Genomic DNA, 24,896 nt, shown 5'->3' with positions numbered 1-24,896 from the left:
TCTTGGTTTGGCAGTGAAACAATATCTTCGTCAATTCGCACCAGAGAGAGAGAGAAGATGGCAAAGATTGTTGGTGCTTTTATCAGAGGCCTGAAATCTGAAAGTAACACAAAGAAAAGTACTCTTCTTCTCTTTCCTACTGGGAGCTTTCGTTTGATTCAGACTCACTCTAAATCTAAAAGCCCTAATTCTCCTCCTCCTGGAACAACTGAAGAAAATCACCTAGTCGTTCCGAGAAAACACCGAAATTTGGGGCCCAATGATGTTCAAAATGCTGAGGAGTTCCTCAATCGGATGACCCAAATGAGACGATTTCCACCCATTTTGCAAATCAATAAAGCCTTAGGGAGCATTGCGAAATTGGGTAATTACATCACGGCTATTTCTCATTTCGAAGAGTTGCAGTTTCTAGGCGTTCAGGTAGATTTGTACACCCTGAACATTGCAACTAACTGCTACTGCCACCTCAATCGATCTGATTATGGTTTCTCGCTTTTAGGCGGCCTCTTCAAACGTGGTTATACACCTGATGTTGTTACCTTCAACACTCTCATAAATGGACTTATTATCGAAGATAGAACTGCTGAGGCTGTTGAGTTATTTAAGAAATTAGTGAGGAACAGAGATATTGAGCCCAACGTGGCTATGTATGGAGCGATTATTAATGGGCTTTGCAAAATAGGCAACACTATCACGTCTATTAGATTGCTCAGGATAATGGATAAGGCAAGTTGTAAACCTGACACTGTATTGTATTCCACGATCATTGACAGTCTTTGCAAGGATGGAATGGTTGACGATGCTGTGAGGCTCCTTTTAGAAATGAAGGACAGAGGTATTCTTGCAAACGTTTTTACGTATAACTCTTTGATTCATGGCCTTTGTAATTTTGGCAAGTGGAAGGAGGCTAAAAGAATGTTGAGAGAGATGTTGAATGGTGGCATTTATCCAGATGTCCGTACATTTAGTATGTTGGTGGATGCACATTCCAAGGAAGGGAAGGCGAAGGAAGCAGAGGAGGTACTTGAAGTGATGATTGAAAGAGGTGTGGACCCTGATGTTGTCACATACAGTAGTTTAATAGATGGATATTGTTTGCAAGGCCAAATGGATGAAGCAATGAGAGTGTTCAATAAAATGGTGGAGAGGGGGGTTCAGCCTAACAATTTTGCCTATACTATTTTGATCAACGGATATTGCAAGAAGATGAAAATAGACGAGGCTATGCAGCTCTTTAGAGAAATGCCTCAAAGGGGGTTGAAACCTGATGTTCAAACTTTCAGTACTATGTTACAGGGTTTGTTTCGAATTGGTAGATGTGCAGCAGCTCACAGACTTTTTGATGAGATGCAAGCTGCAGGCATAATTCCAAGTACTCTAACCTTTGGTATCTTGCTGGATGGGCTTTGCAAAAATGGTAATATTGCTCTGGCATTGTCCTTGTTTAAAACAATGGAAGGGAACGGGTTAGATATTGATGTCGTTATGTACAATATCCTCATTGATGCATTATGCAAGGCTAAAAAGATGGACCATGCAAGGGATCTTTTCAATAAACTTTCTTCCCAGGGATTACATCCTGATGTCAGGACATACAGTATCATGATTGGAGGTTTTTGTTATAAAGGACTATTGAACGAAGCTAAAGAGTTTTTTGTGGAAATGGAACAAAAGGGTTACTTTCCAAATGGTTGCACTTACAATGTTATTATCCGAGGATTTCTTGCGAGGAAGAAGTCCTCTGAGGCCTTGGTACTCCTCAAGGAAATGGTTGCAAAGGGGTTTTCAGCAGATGCATCTACAGTTTCTTGTATTGTGAATCTAAGGTCAACTGAAGGACAAGATCCTGCTCTCCAAGAAATGATAAAGTGGGTCATATCAAAGGATTGATAGGAAATGCAAAGAGATAGAATTAGTCATTCGGCTTCGAAGGTAAAAGTATGTTTATGCCAGAAAGTACAACCTATTATACTTTTTGAAAGTTAGTATAGCCTAGTAAATAAGTGTACCGTATGATCTAGTGGCTCTTGACTATCAAATTTAAATCCATAAACATCTTTTTGTCCTTTCGGGAAATCACTGATTGAGCATATTTTCCCTAGACTCCACTACTTGTATGACTTTCTAGATTCTTTGCCTCTCTTGTTTACTAGAAGCTTCTCTTGTTTAGATTACTGTAAGTGTAACTTTTGAACCTGCTGATATTTATAGCCTAAACCGTCCAATGGATTATGTAATGCTTTGTTTGCACTCTCCTCCTTTGCATCGATGTGCTAGAAGTTTGTATACAGCAACTAGCATCTTGACCCTTTCTCCTTGCTCTCCTTAGACTAGGGATGCATACTTGAGTTTCAAGACTGTTCTTTTTTTTTTTTTTGCTCAGCAAGTTTCAAGACTCTTCTTTGACTACAACTTCGGCTTGAACCATAGGTTGGAAAAGAATTGAATCATACGGCCAATTGTTTAAGTGGAGGATGGTTTATGTGAATTTCTTCTGAATTCTCTTGATCACTATATTTAGTGGACACATTACTTTTGCAATTTGATGAAATTGTCAGACACTATAATTCTGATTTCTAAATGTGGTGGACTAAAGCCCATTTCATGCACACATGGGCTTTTACTTCTCTTTCATCTATTTAGGACTTGTTGGCTGTTACTACTTATTTAGAAAATAGTTGGTCAATGGTCACAGTAGACTACTATGTCCTTGTGACTTTTTCCTCAGTCACTTTGGTTCATTGGAATTTACATGTTGCAGAGTCTAGTATATCGTTTTGATGTTTTGTCTAGTGACTCTAGTGCTATGGCCATTTCCCTGTGATTTTGGTATATATCTCCATGTAGAATTGCTTTCTTTATGCACGATGAGAGTATCATATTCATTTATATTGCCTCACTTTTGTTTTTTTGTTACTTTTTGATAACTGACATACATGGATATACACCCTCCAAATTGTTTGACCTTATTGAAGTTTTCAGAATGTTCAAGGAGCAAGTCTTATATCAGGTATTTATGATGCTTTAAGCATTTAGTCTGCCACGTTTTTAGCAATTCAACTCGCATGTAGTTTCACGTGTATCTTTTGCACTTTACTGCAGTATTATCCAAGATGCTTTTTTCTTTTTTTGAGATGATTATGCAAGATGCTTGACATGGTGAAACATAGCAACTTTTAAAGGTTTGCATACAATAGTAGATGATTCAAGGTCTTTGTGAACATCCTACTGGGAGAAGATGAAGTTATGTTGTGAAAATGGATTAAAATTGGGTCCCTAATAACCTTGTTATTCAAGCTGCAGCTGGATTCGAATTTTGACACAGTTGAACACCCCAACCTTTGAACTGCTCAGTTATGATGGTGGCCGACTAAATAGCTCCAGATACGCAATTGTTTTTGGGTGGTGGGGTGCATTATTTTTTTCCTGTTCTTTTTTAATGCCAGAAGTTGAAACTGTAATTTCTGTTGGATGAGTATAGCACCAAGGGGTGATGCAATGGTGTGGCTTTTTCCTCCAAATGGTTGTCAATTTTCTGAAATGCATTCAAAACTGAAGTATTGCTGAGATGGTGTTGCTCTAGTTTCTGTTAGATGTTGTGTTTTTCTTAGTTGCTCATCGGCTAGAGTATGGCTAATTTTCTAATTGAATCTTTGCACCTTGCTTCTGCAATTGCAATTTCCAAATTGGAATTCGGAAATTGATGGAACATAGTATAGGATGGTAGGATGCAAGTGGATTGCTCTGCTGCAGTTACATTTAGTTTGATACCAAAGAGATTTGACTTTTCAATCACAGAGAGGGTTTGTAGGTGACAAGCCTTTTCTCTGCTATGGAAATGCAAACAGCTTTGTTCCAAATGGGAAGATGGATATTGCCTGGACCGAGTGGTGGGATTCCAGCAGCTTTGACCCATAAAGTCCTAGATTTTGTTCCTAAAAAGAAGACAGGTCGAAAATCATTTTTGGCTTTGGAACTTTATACATGAATAAACCTTACGCCAGAGTCAATTTGGGAAGAATATATCTTAGCAGCCCAGGCCCTCTCCTCCTCGATCTCTTTCCAACATGGGATACATGACTATTTGTAAAGGGATTGCAATCTGTCAAGTTGCCCCTCTGAAGTCACATCTACTCTGTGCTGATGATTGTTTTGTGTTTCTTGAATTCAACTTAGAGCATTTGTGGCGCGGCTGGTGCTTCAAATGGTTGCTGGAAGCTTATTGCAACTTCTGAAGGTTTTTGAGTTGCTGCAAATCCATGATTTGTTTCTAAGGTTTTACAAAAAACATGGAAAAGAGTGGAAATGATGTTATTTGCTTGACTTGGAGAGGGCGTTCCGCGTTACTTTAGAAAGTTGAGCTAACAAGTTCTCGGAGGAGAACCGAAGGACTGGAAAGCATAGGTGGTTTATAAGTGCCAGAGTTTTTACATTCTCGTCGTAAGTCTGTACTGTAGAATTGGATATAGCTGCAGAAATTACATGGCTTTGTTGGAATTATAACCCTTCCTCGGGCTGGCAAGGTTTGACCTACATATTTGTATTTTGTTCAAAACTAACACATATTACGGGGTTTTGACGTTTAGGCTTTACCCACGCCTATAGGTGTAATTCACAAGGATAATGAAAGTGGTCCTGAGACACTTCAATAGTAAATTCACTGCAGTCCAATAGTTGCATCTCTCTTCATGGCCAAATATGATTCACGATTCATTCACGGATGATGCTATGGTGTCTCCAGTCATTTTGGGGACACCATAATTTTTGGCATAACTTCACCATTATGAGTATAACTAAAATCCATTACAAGCATAACAGAATCAAACAAGGCATAATCAAGAAATATCCAAAAAACTAACCAAGACATAATTAAACTCAACCAAGGCATAAAAAACAAGTTATGTCTTCTTATGGTTCTGTTATATTTGTAATGGGTTTTGGTTATACTCATAATACGGAGTAGTTTTGTTATGTCAAAAGTTACGGTGTCTCCAAAACGATCAGGGACACCGAAGTCATTCCCTTCATTCACTCCCTTTTCTTTCTTTTTTTCATTCACTTCTTATTCGATTGAAGGGAAAAAGTATTTGACAGATATGGAAGTTGAGAGAAGGGAGGCTTCTAGACATTGTTGATCTTGAACCGGGTGAACACACACAAAAGAGGAGTAAACCTTTAATACATTCTCCTTTATAAAATGTTGGGAAATAATTCAGTGTCTACCTTCTTTTTGGAGACAATATAACTTTTGGTATAACAAAATTATTAGAAGCATAACCAAAATCTATTACAAGCATAACAGAACCATAACAAGGCATAAATAGAACCATTACAAAGCATAACCAGAACTCCCCAATCCGACGGATGAGATTTAGCCACTCATGCAAGTTGACCAAAATTGACCAATTAAACCGGTATCCCCAACAGGTCAACGAATTGGCATAACAAAACCACTAAATAATCCAAAAAGGCATAACACGTGAATTTAATGGCGTAACATGGGCCAAACGGGTATAACTAAACCCAAATTACGTATAACTAAACCATTAAATGACATAACTGATGAGTCATAACAATATGGACATAATGGAAACCATTGAAAAGCATGACAAAAACCATAAAAGGCATAACTAAAACCAAAAGTAGAAGCATAACAATACTACAAAATACCATAACCAATAACCCCCAAAAGGCATAAGAATAACCTAGAACCATAACAATACCCCACTTGTTTTTTTTTATTTATTTATTGGACCAGTGACTGCTTCTATAGGTATCCCACTTTTTTGTTATGCCTTGGTTAATTGGTTTTTGTTATGCTTCTAATGGTTCTGTCATGCTCAAAAATTATGGTGTCCCCCCAAAAGGGGTAGACACCGTAGCATCTCCCTAAAATGTTTGATAAGTCTAAGGTGTCTCTCCTTCGGGGACACCGGTATAACAAAATCAGTTATGCCATTATGTGGTTCATGTTATGTTGTTTTACCACTTAGCATAATATGGCATAACATAAATCAAAAAATGGCACATGATGGATGATGCTACGGTGTCCCCGGTCATTTTAGGGACACCGTAACTTTTGGTTTAACTGATCATTAAAAGTATAATAAAAATCAGTGATGTGCATAACCAAAACCTTACACAGGCATAACCCTCAAAATCCCCAGAAATTTTGGAGATTTTGGGGGTTATGCCTCTATAAGGTTTTGGTTATACACATTACTGGTTTTTGTTATGCTTTTAATGGTCGGTTATGCCAAAAGTTACGGTGTCCCCAAACGGTGAGTGGACACAGTAGCATTTCCCAACATTTTATATTTTTTTAATTCATTTTTTTTGGCATCCCTCCATTATACCTTTTTTTAATAAGTAACCGCAAAATGGGATAACATGAAGCCACACAAAGACATAACATGAAATCACACAAAGGCATAATAACATGGAAACACAGGGGACATCGTAGTTTTTCCCTAAAAATGTTACTATTTGCTCTACGAGTTGAATTTTGTTTGCGGATTTAGATCCTCTATGATTGTTTGCAAGCATTGTCCACAAGAAACTAGAGAAAGGTGCGACGTGCGTGGCATGTCGTTCTATGCTCGGTTCGGAGTATTTGTGTTGTGTTCCGGGATAAATTTTAACTTCGGGAAATAAACAGAAAGAAAGAAAACAAATACTCCTGGAGTACTACTTACTATTTCCTGGTTCTGTTCAGTTCACTATGAAAACGGTTTTTGACCTTTTGTAGACTCTTTTCGGGCATACAATAATGATCGGAACCATTTACTTTTTAAAATTTGTTCAGAACAGTAAACATGCCAAAAATCACGTTAATCGGGTATTGTTTGATATGATTTCTAAGTGTATTAAGTTTGTAAGAAAAAAATTGTGAAACACTGAATTGCAATTTATTTGACACAATTACACGAAGATAAATGTATTTTCCATATAATATCTAATCATATCCGATCAACCAACATGATTTCTGGCGTGTCAATGAAATCGACGAGATCTGAAAATTGAACGTTTCCAATTATTTTTGCGAGTCGGGGAAAAGAGCCCACAAATGTACCAAACTAATCCATAGTAAACTGGAGGGGACCCGCCCCCGTTCCAAACAACTCCTCTTGGCTTGGCAGTGAAACCCAGATCATCTTCGTCAATTCGCGCCAGAGAGAGAGAGAGAGAGAGAGAAGATGGCAAAGATTGTTGGTGCTTTAATCAGAGGCGTGAAATCTGAAAATCAAACAAAGAAAGGTACCCTTCTTCTCTTTCCTACGGGGGAGCATACGTCTGATTCACACTCACCCTAAATCGAGAAACCCTCCTCCTGAAACAACCCAAGAAAATCGCCAAATCGTGCCGAGAAAACACCGATATTCGGGGCCCAGTGATGTTCCAAACGCCGAGGAGTTCCTCAATCGGATGACCCACAAGCGACCATTTCCACCCATTTTTGCAAATTAATAAAGCCTTGGGGAGCATTGCGAAATTGGGAAATTACATCATGGCTCTTTCTCATTTCGAAGAGTGCGTTCAGGTAGATTTGTACACCCTGACCATTGCAACTAACTGCTACTGCCACCTCAATCGATCTGATTATGGTTTCTCGCTTTTAGGTGGCCTCTTCAAACGCGGTTATACACCAAATGTTGTTACCTTCAACACTCTGTTGAATGGACTTATTATCGTAGATAGAACTGCTCAGGCGGTGGAGATATTTAAGAAGTTAATGTGGAATAGAGATAATTGAGCCCAACGTGGTTATGTACGGAACAATTATTAATGGGCTTTGCAAAACGGGCAATACTATTACAGCTGTTAGGTTGCTCAGGATGATGGAAAAGGGAAATTGTAAACCTAACACGATAACATATAACATGATCATTGACAATTTTTGCAAGGATAGAATGATCGATGATGCTGTAAGGGCTCTTTCTAGAAATGAAGGAAGAAGGCATTCTTATAGACATCATTACTTGTAACTCTTTGATTCATGGCCTTTGTAGTTTTGGCAAGTGGAAGGAGGCTAAAAGAATGTTGAGATAGATGTTGAATGTTGGCATTTATCCATATGTTTACACATTCACTGTGCTGGTGGATGCACTTTCCAAGGAAGGGAAGGCAAATAAAGCAGATGAGGTACTTGAAGTCATGATAGAAAGACGTTTGGATCCTGATGTAGTCACATACAATAGTTTAATGGATGGATATTGTTTGCAAGGCCAAATGGATGAAGCAATGGGAGTGTTCAATAAAATGGTGGAGAGGGGGGTTCAGCCTAACATTTTTTGCTATAATATTTTGATTAACGGATATTGCAAGAAGATGAAAATAGACGAGGCTATGCATCTCTTTAGAGAAATACCTCAAAGGGGGTTGAAGCCTACTGTGGATACTTTTAACACTATGTTACAAGGCTTGTTTCGGTTTGGTAGATGTGCAGCCGCTCACAAACTTTTTGATGAAATGCAAGTTGCAGGCATAAATCCATGTACTCAAACCTTTGGTATCTTGCAGGGGGGCCTTTGCAAAAATGGTAGTATTTCTGTGGCATTGTCCTTGTTTCAAACTATGGAAAGCAACGGGTTAAATATTGATGTTGTCAAGTACAATATCCTCATTGATGCCATTATGCAAGGATAAAAAGATGGACCATGCAAGGGATCTTTTCAATAAACTTTCTTCCAAGGGATTACATCCAGATGTCAGGACGTACAATATCATGATACGGGGTTTTTGTTATAAAGGACTATTGGACGAAGCTAAAGAGTTTTTTTTGGAAATGGAACAAAATGGTTGCTTTCCAGATGGTTGCACTTATAATGTTATTATTCGAGGATTTCTTGCTAGGCAGAAGTATTTTGAGGCCTTGGTATTCCTCAAGGAAATGGTTGCAAAGGGGTTTTCAGCAGATGCATCTACAGTTTCCTGTATTGTGAATCTAATGTCAACTAAAGGACAAGATCCTGCTGTCCAGGAATTGATAAACAGGTTGATGCCACAGGATAGACATGGCATGCAAGAGATTGAATAAATAATTAGGATACAAAGGTAAATCTCCTTCTATACTTGGTGATATTTTAGCTTAAACTGTCCAATGAATCAAAAAAAATTATGTACACTGTCCATCCTACAATATTTCATTGTGTTACTCTCCTTTTTTGGCCTCTATATTATGATTGTTTGTAAACGTCAATTATCTTCTCAACTCTCTCTCCTTGCTCTCCTTAGACTTGCAATACAAACTTGAGTTTTAAGATTTTTCTTCGGCTAACTACGAATTGGACCATTGCTTGAAACTTTTTTTTTTATACCCCTATGGCAAATTGTTGAAGTGGAGAAAGGTTTATATGGATTTCTTCTCAATTCTCTTAGATCGTTATATTTTTGGACACATTAATTTTGGAGTTTGAGGACTTTGCAGACACTATAGTTCTAATTTCTTACTGTGGTGGACTTATGCCCATTTCATTCACATGGGCTTTTACTTCTCTTTCCTCTATTTAGGACTTGTTGCTACCTCTTTAGAAAATTGTTGGTCAGAATAGACTACTAAATATATTCTTGTAGACATTTTTCTCTGTCTCTTTGCTCTGTTGTAATTCACATGGTGCACATACTAGTATATTCTTTTGATGTTCTGTTTTGTTGTATGGGCATTTCGCTGTGATTTTGGTATAAATCTCAATTTATAATAGCTTTCTTTACTTTTGATGTTCTATCTTGTTTTCTTTTCTTGTTACTTTTTGATAATTGTCATTTGTAGATATACGTGGTGCTTCCAAATTGTTTGACCTTATTATGTTTTCAGAAGGTTCAAGGGGGCAAGTCTTATTTCAGATATTTATGATGCTTTAGGCATTTAGTCTGCCATGTTTATTACTATTGAACTTGGGTCTAGTTTCACATGTTTCTTTTTCTTTTTTTTGGAAGTGATCTTTTGCTGTTTACTGTATAGTATTATTCAAGGTGCTTCACAAAGTTAACGATTGAAGAGAGGCTCTTCTGAGCAAGGTGCTGGACATTTGTTGAAGGGCCCAAATACTTACCATGGATTGGAGAGTCGAGTTCTGACCACAGGTTTGGTTCTGCGAACCACAAAGGGGAGAGAGAGGCTTTGGAAAATAGCTAAATGGCGAACTCAAGTTTCTGAAAACAAGACCTGGCGTTTCTGAAGTTTCAAATAGGATTCTGATGAAAGATATCCCAATCGATCATTTCAATTGCTTCAATATTTGGACTCAGTTTGAGAAGTTGGTGTAGGGCTGATGACCAAACCATTGAGAGTGTCACAAAAGAAGAAGAAACCCTATTGTCCATCAATTTGAAGATGTGGAGCAGAAGAGGGAGCATCATCCCTCTTCAGAGTTAGAAGTGGAAAAGCAATTGGGTGTTGATAAATTAGCAGTACCCACGAGTTTTAACGAGCCAAATCAAGCGTGGAACAAGAGAGAGATTTTGGAGAGACTTGATTCCGATGCCTAGAAGTTGAACACCCTTCAGATCACAGTGGAAGAACTGAGAAGGAAATTGGTAACAAGCAAGCAAGAAGAAGAAAAAGTCGAAGAGTGTCGATTTTGAGACAGTTAAGGAACAGTTAGAAGAAGTTGAGGAAACGATTCTACAGCTGGCGGAAGTGAAGGGTCATCGGATGAGGAAAATCGAAGTGGGTCCATTGCAGATGGACGGTAAGGCTCTTTTGCCTGAGATGGAAGAGAGTGTCTGAAAAAATAGGACGTTGCAGTTTGAGGTTCAGAAATCCAGCATGTGCTGTTGAAGTTAGGGAAGTCCTGATTATCCAGGAGCGGAACAAGCATTATACTGAAGAACTTCATTTATAATGCAGGAAAGCGTAGCCCAAGATGGAGAAAGGGTTCTCTTTGTGAGGGTGCAGACATTCAAGTCATGGTGATGGTAACAATATTAATGTGTTTCACTAACTACATGGAATCGGTAAAACTCTCTGAAATGTTCCTTGTACAAAGCTGTCTTAGTTTATCACGTCCTAATTTGTTGATGCAAATTTTTAGATAATTTACAGGCCATGTTGGCCAAGCGACACACTGTAGTGCTAAACCAGAGTCAAACCAAGCAAACACAAACACACAACACAGAGAAACACAAGGATTTACGTGGTTCCCCAATAATCGGGTACATCCACGGAGGGGCAGCGGATTCACTATATTTACTGGAGGAGGATTACAACAATCACTCAGACTCACACAGTATTGCCTCACAATCTACTCGTGTATCACTCTCTTCTCTCTGATTTCTGATACAAAACTTTGAGCCAAAGGGTCTCCATTTATAGGCCATTCAAAGAATGGCTGTCATGCCATTTTCAACAAAGGCTGCACCTCTCAGCAGCCCATGTGGTTCAACAAAGGCTGCACCTCTCAGCAGCCCATGTGGAGAATTGATGCCAATTGTCAACAATCTCCACCTTGACGACAATTCTCCAAAGGTCCGATGTTGCCCCCAACACACAACACTGCCCCTCTGCGCCCTTAGGCGCGCACTACTCGAGAGATGTTGATCAAGTCCAAGCAATGTTGGAACTTGATCCCTGCAACCACTTTGGTGAGCATATCCGCAGGGTTATCTGCAGTCGGAATCTTCTGAAGAAGAACATCCCCTTCCTCTACAATCTCCCTGATGAAATGAAACCGAACATCGATATGCTTGGTGCGGGAATGGTGAACCTGGTTTTTCGCCAAACAGATGGCACTCTGACTGTCACAAAAAACCTCGACGTTTTCTTGAACAATTCCCAAGTCCTCAATCAAACCATGTACCCAAATAGCTTCCTTGAAAGCCTCTGTCACTGCCATATACTCTGCCTCTGTAGTAGACAAAGCCACCGTTGACTGTAACGTTGACCTCCAACTGATTGGCCCTCCAGCAAGTGTAAACACATACCCTGTAGTCGACCGTCGCTTATCTAGGTCACCAGCATAATCGGAATCCGCGTAACCAACCAAATGCTGACCAAGTTTTCTGTTTCTCTCGTACTTCAATCCAACATCCACAGTACCCTGAAGATACCGTAGAATCCATTTCACAGCCTGCCAGTGCTCTTTCCCTGGATTGTGCATGTATCGACTGACCATGCTAACTGCGTGTGAAATGTCCGGCCTCGTACAAACCATAGCATACATCAAAGCTCCCACAGCATTGGCATAAGGAACTTGAGCCATTTGCTTCCGTTCGTCTTCCTTCTGCGGCGACATCGATGCACTAAGTTTAAAATGAGCGGCCAAAGGTGTACTGACAGGTTTGGCTTTCCTGTCAATCCCAAATCTCTGCAACACTCGCTTCAGATACTGCGTCTGAGTCAAACAAACTGTGCCTTTCGCCTTGTCCCGCTGAATTTCCATGCCGAGTATTTTCTTTGCCTCCCCGAGATCCTTCATGTCAAACTCCTTACTGAGTTGAGCCTTCAGTCTGTCAATCTCCACCTTGCTCTTACATGCAATCAACATGTCATCTACATATAAGAGCAAATAGACAAATGATCCATCTGGGAGTTTGCAGAAGTAAACACAATGGTCAAAGTGACTTCTTGTGTACCCCTGCTCCATCATAAACCGATCAAAGCGCTTGTACCACTGTCTCGGCGACTGTTTCAACCCGTATAGCGACTTCTTCAGTTTACAAGCCCAATTCTCCTTTCCTGCAATTCTGTAACCATCTGGCTGAGCCATATAGATCTCCTCATCCAGATCTCCATGTAGAAAAGCGGTCTTGACATCGAGTTGGGCTAACTCAAGGTCAAATTGTGCTACCAATGCAAGCAAGATCCTGATCGACGAATGTTTGACGACAGGGGAGAACACCTCGTTGTAGTCGATCCCCTCCGTCTGTGCGTAACCCTTGGCTACTAATCTTGCTTTGAACCTGACTTTCTCAGATCCTGTACCTTCCTTCTTTGCATAAACCCACTTGCAGCCAATAGATTTCTTGCCCTTGGGAAGTTGAACCAAATCCCAAGTCTGATTCTTGGAGAGTGAACCCATCTCCTCATCCATCGCCTCTTTCCACTTGTTACTATCTGTACACTGCACTGCCTCCCGGTAAGTGGAGGGAACATCATCGTCTGTCACTGGAAGTGCATAAGCTACTGTATCAGCATATCGAGCAGGTTTCCGGATTTCCCGCCTCGGTCTGCTGGTTGCAATGGATTCTGGCTGCTGTGGTATTTCCTGTAATGAAGCCTCCTCTTCAATAATGACATCCTGATCAACGGGTTGATCCTCAGGACGGCTGACTGTCTGAACAGTCTTGGCTGGAACAAGGGGAGTCTCAACCTCCACCTGTTCTGAATGCTCCACCTGCTGCTGGGCATTCGGCTCCACATTCTCCTTGGAAGGAACCTGCTGTAACATAGCAGATTCGTCGAAAGTAACATCCCTACTTAGAATCACCTTCCTGGACTCGGGACACCAGAGCCTGTATCCCTTAACACCTGAAGTGAAACCCAAGAAAACAGCTTTCTTGGCTCGTGGATCTAACTTGGACTCAGTTACATGATAGTAAGCAGAACAACCCCAAACATGTAATGAATCATAATCTGTAATTGGTTTCTCAAACCATACCTCCATCGGAGTTTTCCCTCCGATTGCTGCTGACGGTAAACGGTTGACAAGATGGGAGGCATATTTGAGAGCCTCGCCCCAGAACGCCTTGCTAAGCCCGGCATTTGACAACATGCACCGAACTTTCTCCACCAAAGTACGATTCATGCGCTCTGCTACTCCATTCTGCTGCGGCGTCCCCGCAACTGTGAAGTGTCTGACTATCCCCTCCTCCCGACAGACTTGGAGAAAAGGATCTGACTTGTACTCGCCACCGTTATCTGACCTCAGCTTCTTGATTTTCCTTCCTGTCTGCGTCTCCATCATTTTCTTCCACTGAAGGAAGATTGGAAGGACCTCATACTTGTGCCTCATGGTATAAACCCAGACACGTCTGGAGAAATCATCAATAAATGTCACGAACCATCGTTTGCCTCCCAAAGTTACATTTTTGGTCGGCCCCCAAACATCTGAATGAACATAGTCAAGAATCCCCTCTGTGCGGTGAACTCCAGTGCCAAACTTGACTCGAGTTTGTTTGCCCAATATACAATGCTCACAGAAGCCAACTTTCCCTGTCTTGGCCCCTTTCAACAAGCCTTGCCTTACTAAACCCTGTAAGGCCTTCTCGCCAGCATGCCCTAAACGCATGTGCCATAGCTTGGATGCATCGTCTTCGTCTGAGCTAGTAGTAACGGCCACTCTCCCTGTGACTGTGCAACCGTCTAGGAAATACAAGTTTCCTTTTCGGCTACCTTTCAAGACAATGAGCGCCCCTCGAACTATCTTTAGCACTCCACCCATCATCGTAATCTTGTATCCTTTCACATCAAAGGCTCCAAGCGAAATGAGATTCTTCTTCAAGTCCGGAACATACCGAACGTCTGTTAGCACCCTAAACGTCCCATCATGCAACTTCAAACGGATTGAACCTATCCCTTGGACTTTGCAAGCGGTGTTATCGCCTAGCAAAACAACTCCTCCATCGAGATCTTGAAAACTCGAGAACCAGTCCCTGTTGGGACACATGTGGTAGGAACATCCCGAATCTAGTATCCACTCATCTGAATGGTCAGGTGATGATGAAACTAATAGTGCTGACTCTAGATCATCCTCTGTCTCCTCTGCAACATTTGCAGCTGGTTGTTTGTTCGGACAATCTTTCTTCCAGTGCCCCTTTTGACGACAAAGGGCACACTCGTCTTTCCCCAATCTTCTCTCTACAGACTTCCCCCTTGATTTTGAGCGAGACCTCCTTCGCCCTCCACCACCAGTCCTCCTAGTGTCGGTTCTGCCTCTTGTTGTCAAAGCTGATGCGGACGGGTCACGGTGAGCTTGCTGATCCCTCTTCCGTACCTCGTTATTCATCAAAGCATTTGAAACGTCATTAAACTTGATTTCTTCTTTACCGTACAATAAAGTAGTAGTCAAATGATCATAAGTATCAGGCAATGAATTTAACAACACTAAAGCTTTATCCTCATCTTCTATGGAAACGTCTAGATTTTGCAAATCAGCCAAAATCTTATTGAAATTGTTCAAGTGTTGGTTCATAGTCGTACCTTGCACGAACTGGAACCCGTAGAGCTTCTTCTTGAGATACAACCGATTCTCAATACTCTTCGTCATGTACTTGTTTTCCAATTTCTCCCATAGCTCTTTAGCTAACGTTTCCTTCATCACGAAGTATTTCTGATCCTTCGTAAGACAAAGTCTGATGGTGCCACAAGCTTGGCGATTAAGCTTTATCCAATCCTTGTCTGAAATGTCGTTCGGCCTCTCCTCTAACGTAATATCCAACTCCTGTTGATACAGAACATCCAAAACTTCGCATTGCCACATGCCGAAGTTACTTGTTCCGTCAAATTTCTCCACCTCGAACTTAGCATTGGAAACCGTATTCCTTTGCCCATAACTGCTCGAAGTGACCTTGGGATGCTCGGTATTCTTCTCTGCAGATGAAGAAACTTCCGAGGTCTCCTTAAACTCTTCTTCCGCCATTAGAACTCCTTAAACTCCACCCACGTGAATATCCGGTGCATAAAAAACACCAAAAACGCGCTTTTTAGCCAACCAACGGACAAAACACCAATGTCGGAGCTGAGTTACGGAAAACGGAGTGCGGCGTTGGATCCGGAACGTCGAGAATAGTCAGGAACGACTACTCACTTGCGCAAATCAGAGTTGAAACGGCTCCGAAAACGCAAAATAACACCTTCTGGAATATTCCTTGGATCAGAGAATATTCCCTCTGGTTAGGACTGACTGGACCTGCTGACTCAGCAATAAATGCTGACTGGGCGCTAATGACTGGGCCTTTTTGCTGATGTGGCGCACACCTGGCGCTGATGTGGAAAGACACGTGGCTGAATACGTGGCTGATGACTCAGCCTCTCTGATGATGTGGCAGATGACGTGTCTGCTGACTGGGTGACACGTGTCGTGCTGACTGGGCGTAACCTTCTGGCCTTCTGAAGCTTCTGGATCGATGATGTCAAGCTGACATCAGCGTCTCTAGGGGAGCCAGTAGCACTGGATAATTTTCCCTGGCTTTGACTAGTCAAAAACCAGCACCTGGTTTTCCTCCTTACAGATATTAAAGTAAAAAAAACTCTGTTTTCTGAAAAGATAAAAAAAACAGATCCGGCGAGCAGCAGCTTCTTTCACGCTCAACCGTCGAACGGAGCGTGTGACCTCGTTGTTACTCCGTTTCCGATGGGTCTTGGTGCGTTGGAATCGTCTCGCAAGGACGCACAAGACTCAGTGGTCAAACGGATTCTTGGATCAAAAAAAAACGTGGCTCTGTGACTCGGACAGAACACGGACTGAGAAGCAGAGTCGGAAACTATGGTGGTTTTTGTGTTCTTGGTTCTACACTACGTGCTTTGATACCAATTGTAGTGCTAAACCAGAGTCAAACCAAGCAAACACAAACACACAACACAGAGAAACACAAGGATTTACGTGGTTCCCCAATAATCGGGTACATCCACGGAGGGGCAGCGGATTCACTATATTTACTGGAGGAGGATTACAACAATCACTCAGACTCACACAGTATTGCCTCACAATCTACTCGTGTATCACTCTCTTCTCTCTGATTTCTGATACAAAACTTTGAGCCAAAGGGTCTCCATTTATAGGCCATTCAAAGAATGGCTGTCATGCCATTTTCAACAAAGGCTGCACCTCTCAGCAGCCCATGTGGTTCAACAAAGGCTGCACCTCTCAGCAGCCCATGTGGAGAATTGATGCCAATTGTCAACACACACAATCGGTCTCTACATCTTCATGTCAAATGAGTTCATAACTTTCTCAAATGCCTTGCGGAATGTGGCAATACCTAGAAGTTTTAGATTCCCTTTTCTCCTACTTTTGAAAGTCTGGCTTAGAGCATTGTGTTCTCACATTCCAGATACTATTTTGTTGGTTGAACTCATATCATCGAATCTTCAGGCACTGGAAATCTATTGTTTCGAAAATTCATTATTGTCGGGTACTTCCAGTGAATCCACCTCGAAACAATGTACATCAATTATGGCGTCATGTCCCCCTCCAGCTTCTCTGATTACTCAAATCGGTGGAACATCAATTAAGCTCATTAGTTCGAAGAGGTGGATATGTTCGAGGTGTTTTCTTTTTCTTTTTCTTGATTAAGGATACATTCGAGTTAAGAACACCAAAAATGGATTGGATGTAGTTTGAATTAACCATTTTATCATTCAAGGCCACTTATTGCAGATTTCAATCTTCACACGGTCGGACACCCGGACCCCCAAACTGAGATGGGGTTATTTTCCTAGTTGCTTATGGGCTAATTTCCAAATCGAATTTTCATGGTTGGAAATGTCATTTCCAAATTGGGATGGGGACATTATTGCAATACGCTAGAGGATGGTTGGATGCTAGTACCCGGCCCTCCTTCCCGGCTTCAATACCGGTGCTTACCAGAGAGTACCACCTATTCCAAAAAAATTTAGGCAAAATGGTGGTAATTCTGATTTCGTCTGGTATTTCACACAGTCTGGTCTGTCTGTATTTACTTCCAAAACCAAGCCTCAACTCAACTTGTTTACTGTTATATCCCTTAATCGCGTATTACTGTAATTTATTTTGCTCAACCATTGCCAAAATTCCACTGCAATTGCAAGGGTGCTGGTTATTTGTGCTTCAGAGGCCTACGGTTTTCATAGGAACTGAAAAGAGTATTTTGAGTGAAAATTCCTTTTGTGCATGGGTAGGTAAGGAGGGCATATGGGTATGTGAGGACTGTATTAAATAGTAGAAGCTTGTGGAATAGTAAAAGGAATTGAATCCTCTCGAGTAGATAAGGTCCGGTTCAATTTGGGCCTTGTTCTAGCCGACATTGATGCTCGGAACCGTTCGGTTTTCAGCGTTCATCGAGGACATTATCTATGTCAAAAAATTTAGTTGATCAGATATCGTATGATTTTATTTCGCAACATATTTATCTTGAAAAATATGATTGCAACGTATAACCAGAACCCATTTGTCTCAAGATATACAAATTTTGATCTTGGAAAGCCATTTTTTTTTTATTTTGACCAAAGCAAAGCCATCGTTTGGATACTGTTGTTATTTTATTTTGTTGATCTTCACTGATTATCCTTTTTAATAGTCATTTCTTTCCAATTCCAGTTCCTCTTTTTTTTTTTTTTTCCTGTTGGATTGATATGGAAGATATCTTACAGCAAAATAACAACAAAACTGAAAAAAAAAATACTTTCATTTTTTGGATTAAGAATTCTGTCTCGACCACATAAATAAAAAATGTAGTATACGAATTGAAATTGAAAGACCGATAAAAAGACAAAATGAAAAAGGACCCAACAAACTTGTATTTTTTGAAATCGTTTTGTTTTTAGTGATTCTTTTTTAGCTTTTGGATTGGATACAATTTGGTTAGCTTTGGATTTTTATCATAAAAATTTTACACGAAAATTAAAAAAACTTTTAGAAACCAAATTACAAAACTGATAAGTCTTAGTTTATGAAAAAATAGGCAAATAATCTTGCCTAAAAAAGAGAGGTGTGAGAATTCGCAGACATTCGTTGCATACTTGCATATGAATAAAATTCTACTGAATTGCCAATGGAATTAAATACCATAAAAGGGGAAAAAAACAAGAAGATAGGCTTACCTGGAAAATATCGTCCCAAAATTACGATCATGAATGCATTATAAATCATTCAAACCAAACAAATAACATGCACCGATGGAAATAAACAGAACAAAAAGAAAGAAAGAATTTTAAAGAAAATAATGAGTCTGTACGGAGTATTTCCTTTTTCTTTTCGAAGCATCATTTCCTCGTGTTCCAAAGAACACCTCCTCTTGGTTTGGCAGTGAAACCCACATCATCTTCGTCAATTCGCACCAGAGAGAGAGAGAAGATGGCAAAGATTGGTGCTTTTATCAGAGGCCTGAAATCTGAAAATCTCACAAAGAAAGGTACTCTTCTTCTCTTTCCTACTGGGAGCTTTCGTTTCATTCACACTCACCCAACATCTAGAAACCCTTATTATCCTCCTCCTGAAACAACCCGACAAAATCCCCAAATAGTGCAGAGAAAACACCGAAATTCAGGGCCCAATGATGTTCAAGACGCTGAGGCGTTGCTCAATCGGATGACCCAAATGCGACCTTTCCCACCCATTTCCCAAATCAATAAAGCCTTGGGTTGCATTACGAGAATGGGCAATTACGTTACGGCTCTTTCTCATTTGGACAAGTTGCAGTTACTGGGCATTGAGGTAGATCTATACACCGTGAGTATTGCAATTAACTGCTACTGCCACCTAAATCGAGTCGATTTTGGTTTCTCGCTTTTAGGGGGTCTCTTCAAACGCGGTTGTACACCTAGTGTTGTTACCTTCAGCACTCTCATAAATGGACTTATTATCGAAGATAGAACTGCTGAGGCCGCGGAGTTATTTAAGAAATTAGTGAGGAGCAGAGATATTGAGCCCAACGTGGTTATGTACGGAACAATTATTAATGGGCTTTGCAAAACGGGCAACACTATCATGGCTATTAGATTGCTCAGGATAATGGAAAAGGCAAGTTGTAAACCTGACACTGTAGTGTATTCCACAATCATTGACAGTCTTTGCAAGGATGGAATGGTCGATGATGCTTTGAGGCTCCTTTTAGAAATGAAGGACAGAGGTATTCTTGCAGACATTTCTACGTATAACTCTTTGATTAATGGCCTTTGTAATTTTGGCAAGTGGATGGAGGCTAAAAGAATGTTGAGAGAGATGTTGAATGCTGGCATTTATCCAAATGTCCATACATTTACTATGTTGGTGGATGCACATTCCAAGGAAGGGAAGGCGAAGGAAGCAGAGGAGGTACTTGAAGTGATGATTGAAAGAGGTGTAGACCCTGATGTTGTCACATACAGTAGTTTAATGGATGGATATTGTTTGCAAGGCCAAATGGATGAAGCAATGAGACTGTTCAATAAAATGGTGGAGAGGGGGGTTCAGCCTAACATTGTTTCTTATAATATTTTGATCAACGGATATTGCAAGAAGATGAAAATGGACGAGGCTACGCAGCTCTTTAGAGAAATGCCTCAAAGGGGGTTGAAGCCTACTGTTGAAACTTTTAACACTGTGCTACAAGGCTTGTTTCAGGTTGGTAGATGTGCTTCCGCTCACAGACTTTTTGATGAAATGCAAGTTTCAGGCATAATTCCAAGTACTCATACCTTTGGTATCTTGCTGGATGGCCTTTGCAAAAATGGTAATATTGCTATGGCGTTGGCCTTGTTTCACACTATGGATAGCAACAGGTTAGATATTGATGTTGTTAAGTACAATATCCTCATTGATGCATTATGCAAGGATAAAAAGATGGACCATGCAAGGGATCTATTCAATAAACTTTCTTCCAAGGGATTACGTCCTGATGTCAAGACGTACACTATGATGATACATGGTTTATGTAGAGCAGGAATATTGGATGAAGCTAAAGAGTGTTTTGTGCTAATGGAACAAAATGGTTGCTTTCCAAATGGTGGCACTTACAATGTTATTATTCGAGGATTTCTTGCAAGCCAAAAGTATTCTGAGGCCTTGGTACTCCTCAAGGAAATGGTTGCAAAGGGTTTTTCAGCTGATGCATCTACAGTTTCCTGTATTGTGAATCTAATGTCTAAAAAAGGACAATACCTTGCTCTCCAGGAACTGAGAAAGTGGTTTATGTCACACGATAGACACGGCGTGCAAGAGATTGAATAAGTAATTAGGCTACGAAGGTAAATCTACTTTTATACTAGTCAATTATTTTCTTCTCAATCTAATGGTCTACATTGATTGGCATTCTAGGAAAATATGTAAAAGTGAAGAGCATATGTTATCATCCATAAAATTACCATCATTGTTAAATGCACATCCACTTGCCAAGTGAGTTTCACCTACCAATAAAACATTCCCTTTACTGAGAGTGAGTTTCAAACAACAAAAAGCATGCATAGGTTTGTTTATACCGGAAAGTACAACCTATTATACTTGTTGAAAGTAAAATTAGTCTAGTAAATAATTTTACCTTATGGTCTTGTGTTTCTTGATTACTATAACATTTAATTCCATAAGTATCTTTTTTGGGAAAGCTCTGGTTAAGCAATATTTACCCTAGGCTCTACCCTGTAAGTCTAAATTTTTTACTTGCTGATATTTTAGCTTAAACTGTCCAATGAATCAAAAAATTTATGTACACTGTCCACCCTACAATATTTCATTGTGGTACTCTCCTCTTTTGGCCTCTATATGATGAATGTTTGTAAACATCAATTATCTTCTCAACTCTCTCTCCTTGCTCTCCTTGGACTTGCAATACAAACTTGAGTTTAAAGATTTTTCTTCGGCTAACTACAAATTGGACCATTGCTTGAAACTTTTTTTTTACCCCTATGGCAAATTGTTGAAGTGGAGAAAGGTTTATATGGATTTCTTCTCAATTCTCTTAGATCATTATATTTTTGGACACATTAATTTTGGAATTTGAGGACTTTGCAGACACTATATTTCTAATTTCTCACTGTGGTGGACTTAAGCCCATTTCATTCACATGGGCTCTTACTTCTCTTTCCTCTATTTAGGATTTGTTGCTACCTTTTTAGAAAATTGTTGGTCAGAGTAGACTACTAAATATTTTCTTGTAGACATTTTTCTCTGTCGCTTTGCTCTGTTGTAATTCACATGTTGCACATACTAGTATATGCATTTGATGTTCTGTTTTGTGGTATGGGCATTTCATTGTGATTTTAGTATAAATCTCAATTTATAATCTCTTTCTTTACTTTTGATGTTCTATCTTGTTTTCTTTACTTGTTACTTTTTGATAATCGCCATTTGTAGATATACGTGGTGCTTCCAATATATATATTTTTTTTTGGGAAGTTAAGTATTTTGGTTGGTGCTTCCAAATTGTTTGACCTTATTATGTTTTCAGAAGGTTCAGCTCAGATATTTATGATGCTTTAGGCATTTAGTCTGCCATGTTTATTGCGATTCAACTTGCATCTAGTTTCACATGTTTCTTTTCCTTTTTTTTGGAAGTGATCTTTTGCAGTTTACTGTATAGGATTATTCAAGGTGCTTCACAAAGTAAAAGATTGAAGAGAGGCTCTTCTGAGTAAGGTGCAGGGCATTTGTTGAAGGGCCCAGATACTAACCATAGATTGGAGAGTTGAGTTCTGACCACAGGTTTGGTTCTGCGAACCACAAAGGGGAGAGATGGACTTTGGAAATGAGGTAAATGGCAAACTCAAGTTTCTGAAAACAAGACCTGACGTTTCTGAAATTACAAATAGGATTCTGATGAAAGATATCCCAATCGATCATTTCAACTGCTTCAATATTTGGACTGAGTAGGAGAAGTTGGCATAGGGCTGAGGACCAGAACATTGAGAGTGTCACACAAGAAGAAGAAACCCTATGGTCCATCAATTTAAAGATGTGGAGCAGAAGAGGGAGCATCACCCCTCTTCAGAGATAAAAGTGGAAAAGGAATTGGGTGTCGATAAATTAGCAGTACCCACGAGTTTTAACGAGCCAAATCAAGCGTGGAATGAGAGAGAGATTTTGGAGAGACTTGATTCCGATGCCCAGAAGTTGAACACCCTTCAGATCACTGTGGAATAACGGAGAAGGAAATTGGTAACAGGCAAGAAGAAGAAGAAAAGGTCAAAGAGTGTCAATTTTGAGACATTTAAGGAACAGTTGGAAGAAGTTGAGGAAACGATTCTACAGCTGGCGGAGGTGAAGAGTCATTGGACGAGGAAAATCGAAGTGGGTCCATTACAGATGGACAGTAAGGCTCTTCTGCCTGAGATGGAAGAGTGTGTCTGAAAAAATTGAAGCGGGTCTGAAAAAATCGGACGTTGCAGTTTGAGGTTCAGAAAATCCAGCATGTGCTGTTGAAGTTAGGGAAGTTCTGATTATCCAGGAGCGGAACGAGCATTACACTGAAGAACTTCATCTACAATGCAGGAAAGCGTAGCCCAAGATGGAGAAAGGGTTCTCTTTGCAAGGGTGCAGACATTCAAGTCATGGTGATGGTAACAATATTAATGTGTTTCACTAGATTAGCTACATAGAATCGGTAAAACTCTCTGAAATGTTCCTTGTACAAAGCTGTTTTAGTTTATCGCGTCCTAATTTTTTGACGCAAATTTTTAGATAATTTACAGGCCATGTTTGGCCAAGCGACACTCAATGGGTCTCTACATCTTCATGTCAAATGAGTTCATAACTTTCTCAAATGCCTTTCGGAATGTGGCAATACCTATTAGAAGTTTTAGATTGCCTATTCTCCTACTTTTGAAAGTCTGGCTTTGAGCATTGTGTTCTCACATTCCAGATACTATTTTGTTGGTTGAACTCATATCATCGAATCTTCAGGCACTGGAAATCTATTGTCTCGAAAATTCATTATTGTCGGGTACTTTCAATGAATCCACCTCGAAACAATGTACATCAATTATGGCGTCATGTCCCCCGCGAGCTCCTCTGATTACTCGTATCTGTGGAACCTCAGAAATTAAGCTCATTAGTTTGAAGAGGTGGATATGTTCAAGGTGTTTCTTTTTTTCTTGATTGTGGATACATTCGAGTTAAGAACACCAGAAATGGATTGGATGTAGTTTGAATCTTATAACTACTTCTAAAGGTCTACATAAACCATTTGATCATTCAAGGTCACTTATAAACTTGTTATTCAAGCAGCAGCTTTCAATCTTCACACGGTCAGACACCAATGGGGGTTGCAAGGGTGTGGCAAATGGTTGTCAATTTTCAGAAATTCATTCTAAGCTCAAATGTTGCTGATGCTTTTGCTGTCTGAGATGGGGTTATTTTCCTAGTTGCTCATGGGCTAATTTCCAAATCGAATTTTCGTAGTTGCAAATATCATTTCCAAATTGGAATGGGGACACATTATTGCAATACGCTAGAGGATGGTTGGATGCTAGTAGCAAGGTTTTCGATCCCATACCGGCAATGGCCAGTACATACGGTTTTTGTGAGTATCCGGTGCCCTGCTACCCAAATTCCATCCCGGCTTCAATGCCAGTGCTTACTGGAGAGTACCGCCTGTTGCAATAGATTTTAGGTGAGATGGTGGTTATTCTGATTTCATCCGGTATTTCACATAGTCTGATACTCAACTTGTTAACTGTTATAGCCCTAAATCGCGTATTACTGTAGTTTATTCTGCTCAGCCATTGCCAGAATTCCACGGCAATTGCAAGGGCAGGTTATCTATGCTTCAGAGGCCTACAGTTCTCATAGGAACTGAAAAGAGTATTTTGACTGGAAATTCCTTTTTGTGCATGGGTATGTAAGGATGGCATATGGTATGTGAGGACGGTATTAAAACAGTATCCAAATCGAACTGGAGCTGGTTTAATAGTAAAAGGAATTGAATCCTCTCGAGCAGATAAGGTCCCAGTTCAATTTGGGCCTTGTTCTAGCCAACATTGATGCTCGGAACCGTTCGGTTTTTAGCGTTCAAGTGAGATTGGCAGCAAATATTGTGCTCTGTTGAGCCAAAAACGTAAACACTATTTTACTAGTAGTGTGAGGCTTCTATGTTAGTTTGTGCTTTGAAATGTGTTTGAACTTGGATGATCAAGAACCTTTTACAATTATCTATTTCAGGCTACTGTTATAATTTCCCTGTAGGATGAAATCTGAGCCATTTTGCATTTATTTTTGTACCCTTGTGACATTTCTGGGTCACCTGAATTTCCCAAGTATCAAAATCCCGCATCTTTGGGCTTTGTGCTT

At 40.1% G+C, this 24,896-nt stretch overlaps 3 protein-coding genes across 8 annotated transcripts; all 3 read left to right on the top strand.

The window, feature by feature from the left end:
• Positions 1–15: 15 nt before the first annotated feature.
• LOC131324167 (pentatricopeptide repeat-containing protein At1g63330-like) lies at positions 16–24,783 on the top strand. 5 transcript variants are annotated; one of them, XR_009199246.1, is made up of 2 exons: positions 16–4,605; positions 22,248–24,783. XR_009199246.1 is itself a non-coding variant. In XM_058356018.1 (2 exons), exon 1 carries the CDS (start codon positions 58–60, stop codon positions 1,888–1,890), a length of 1,833 nt encoding a protein of 610 aa, XP_058212001.1. In that variant the 5' UTR covers positions 22–57; the 3' UTR covers positions 1,891–1,932; positions 9,962–10,548. The 5 variants fall into 5 exon arrangements, 3 of the variants coding, with proteins under 3 accessions (XP_058212001.1, XP_058211999.1, XP_058212000.1); XR_009199247.1 differs by lacking the exon at positions 22,248–24,783 and adding an exon at positions 10,018–10,548; XM_058356018.1 differs by lacking the exon at positions 22,248–24,783 and adding an exon at positions 9,962–10,548 and having other exon boundaries at positions 22–1,932.
• LOC131324166 (pentatricopeptide repeat-containing protein At1g63330-like) lies at positions 7,116–23,325 on the top strand. 2 transcript variants are annotated; one of them, XM_058356015.1, is made up of 3 exons: positions 7,116–7,257; positions 19,051–20,863; positions 22,192–23,325. In XM_058356015.1, exons 1-2 carry the CDS (start codon positions 7,197–7,199, stop codon positions 20,844–20,846), a joined length of 1,857 nt encoding a protein of 618 aa, XP_058211998.1. In that variant the 5' UTR covers positions 7,116–7,196; the 3' UTR covers positions 20,847–20,863; positions 22,192–23,325. The 2 variants fall into 2 exon arrangements, with proteins under 2 accessions (XP_058211998.1, XP_058211997.1); XM_058356014.1 differs by having other exon boundaries at positions 22,167–23,325.
• Positions 7,738–10,548, top strand: LOC131324168 (pentatricopeptide repeat-containing protein At5g16640, mitochondrial-like). The gene has a single exon (XM_058356019.1). It carries the CDS (start codon positions 8,050–8,052, stop codon positions 8,644–8,646), a length of 597 nt encoding a protein of 198 aa, XP_058212002.1. The 5' UTR covers positions 7,738–8,049; the 3' UTR covers positions 8,647–10,548.
• Positions 24,784–24,896: the final 113 nt, after the last annotated feature.

This window comes from Rhododendron vialii, chromosome 4a (assembly GCF_030253575.1).
Source record: "Rhododendron vialii isolate Sample 1 chromosome 4a, ASM3025357v1".
NCBI lineage: Eukaryota > Viridiplantae > Streptophyta > Magnoliopsida > Ericales > Ericaceae > Rhododendron > Rhododendron vialii.
The sequence above is the reverse complement of the archived record's forward strand: the minus strand, read 5'-3'. Positions and strand labels throughout refer to the sequence as shown.

Coding starts and splice junctions, on each gene's coding strand:
- LOC131324167 (XM_058356018.1), top strand. CDS start 58: ATGGCAAAGATTGTTGGTGCTTTTATCAGAGGCCTGAAATCTGAAAGT.
- LOC131324166 (XM_058356015.1), top strand. CDS start 7,197: ATGGCAAAGATTGTTGGTGCTTTAATCAGAGGCGTGAAATCTGAAAAT. Junction 7,258..19,050: donor TGAAAATCAAACAAAGAAAG/GTACCCTTCTTC, acceptor TCACAAAGAAAG/GTACTCTTCTTCTCTTTCCT.
- LOC131324168 (XM_058356019.1), top strand. CDS start 8,050: ATGTTGAATGTTGGCATTTATCCATATGTTTACACATTCACTGTGCTG.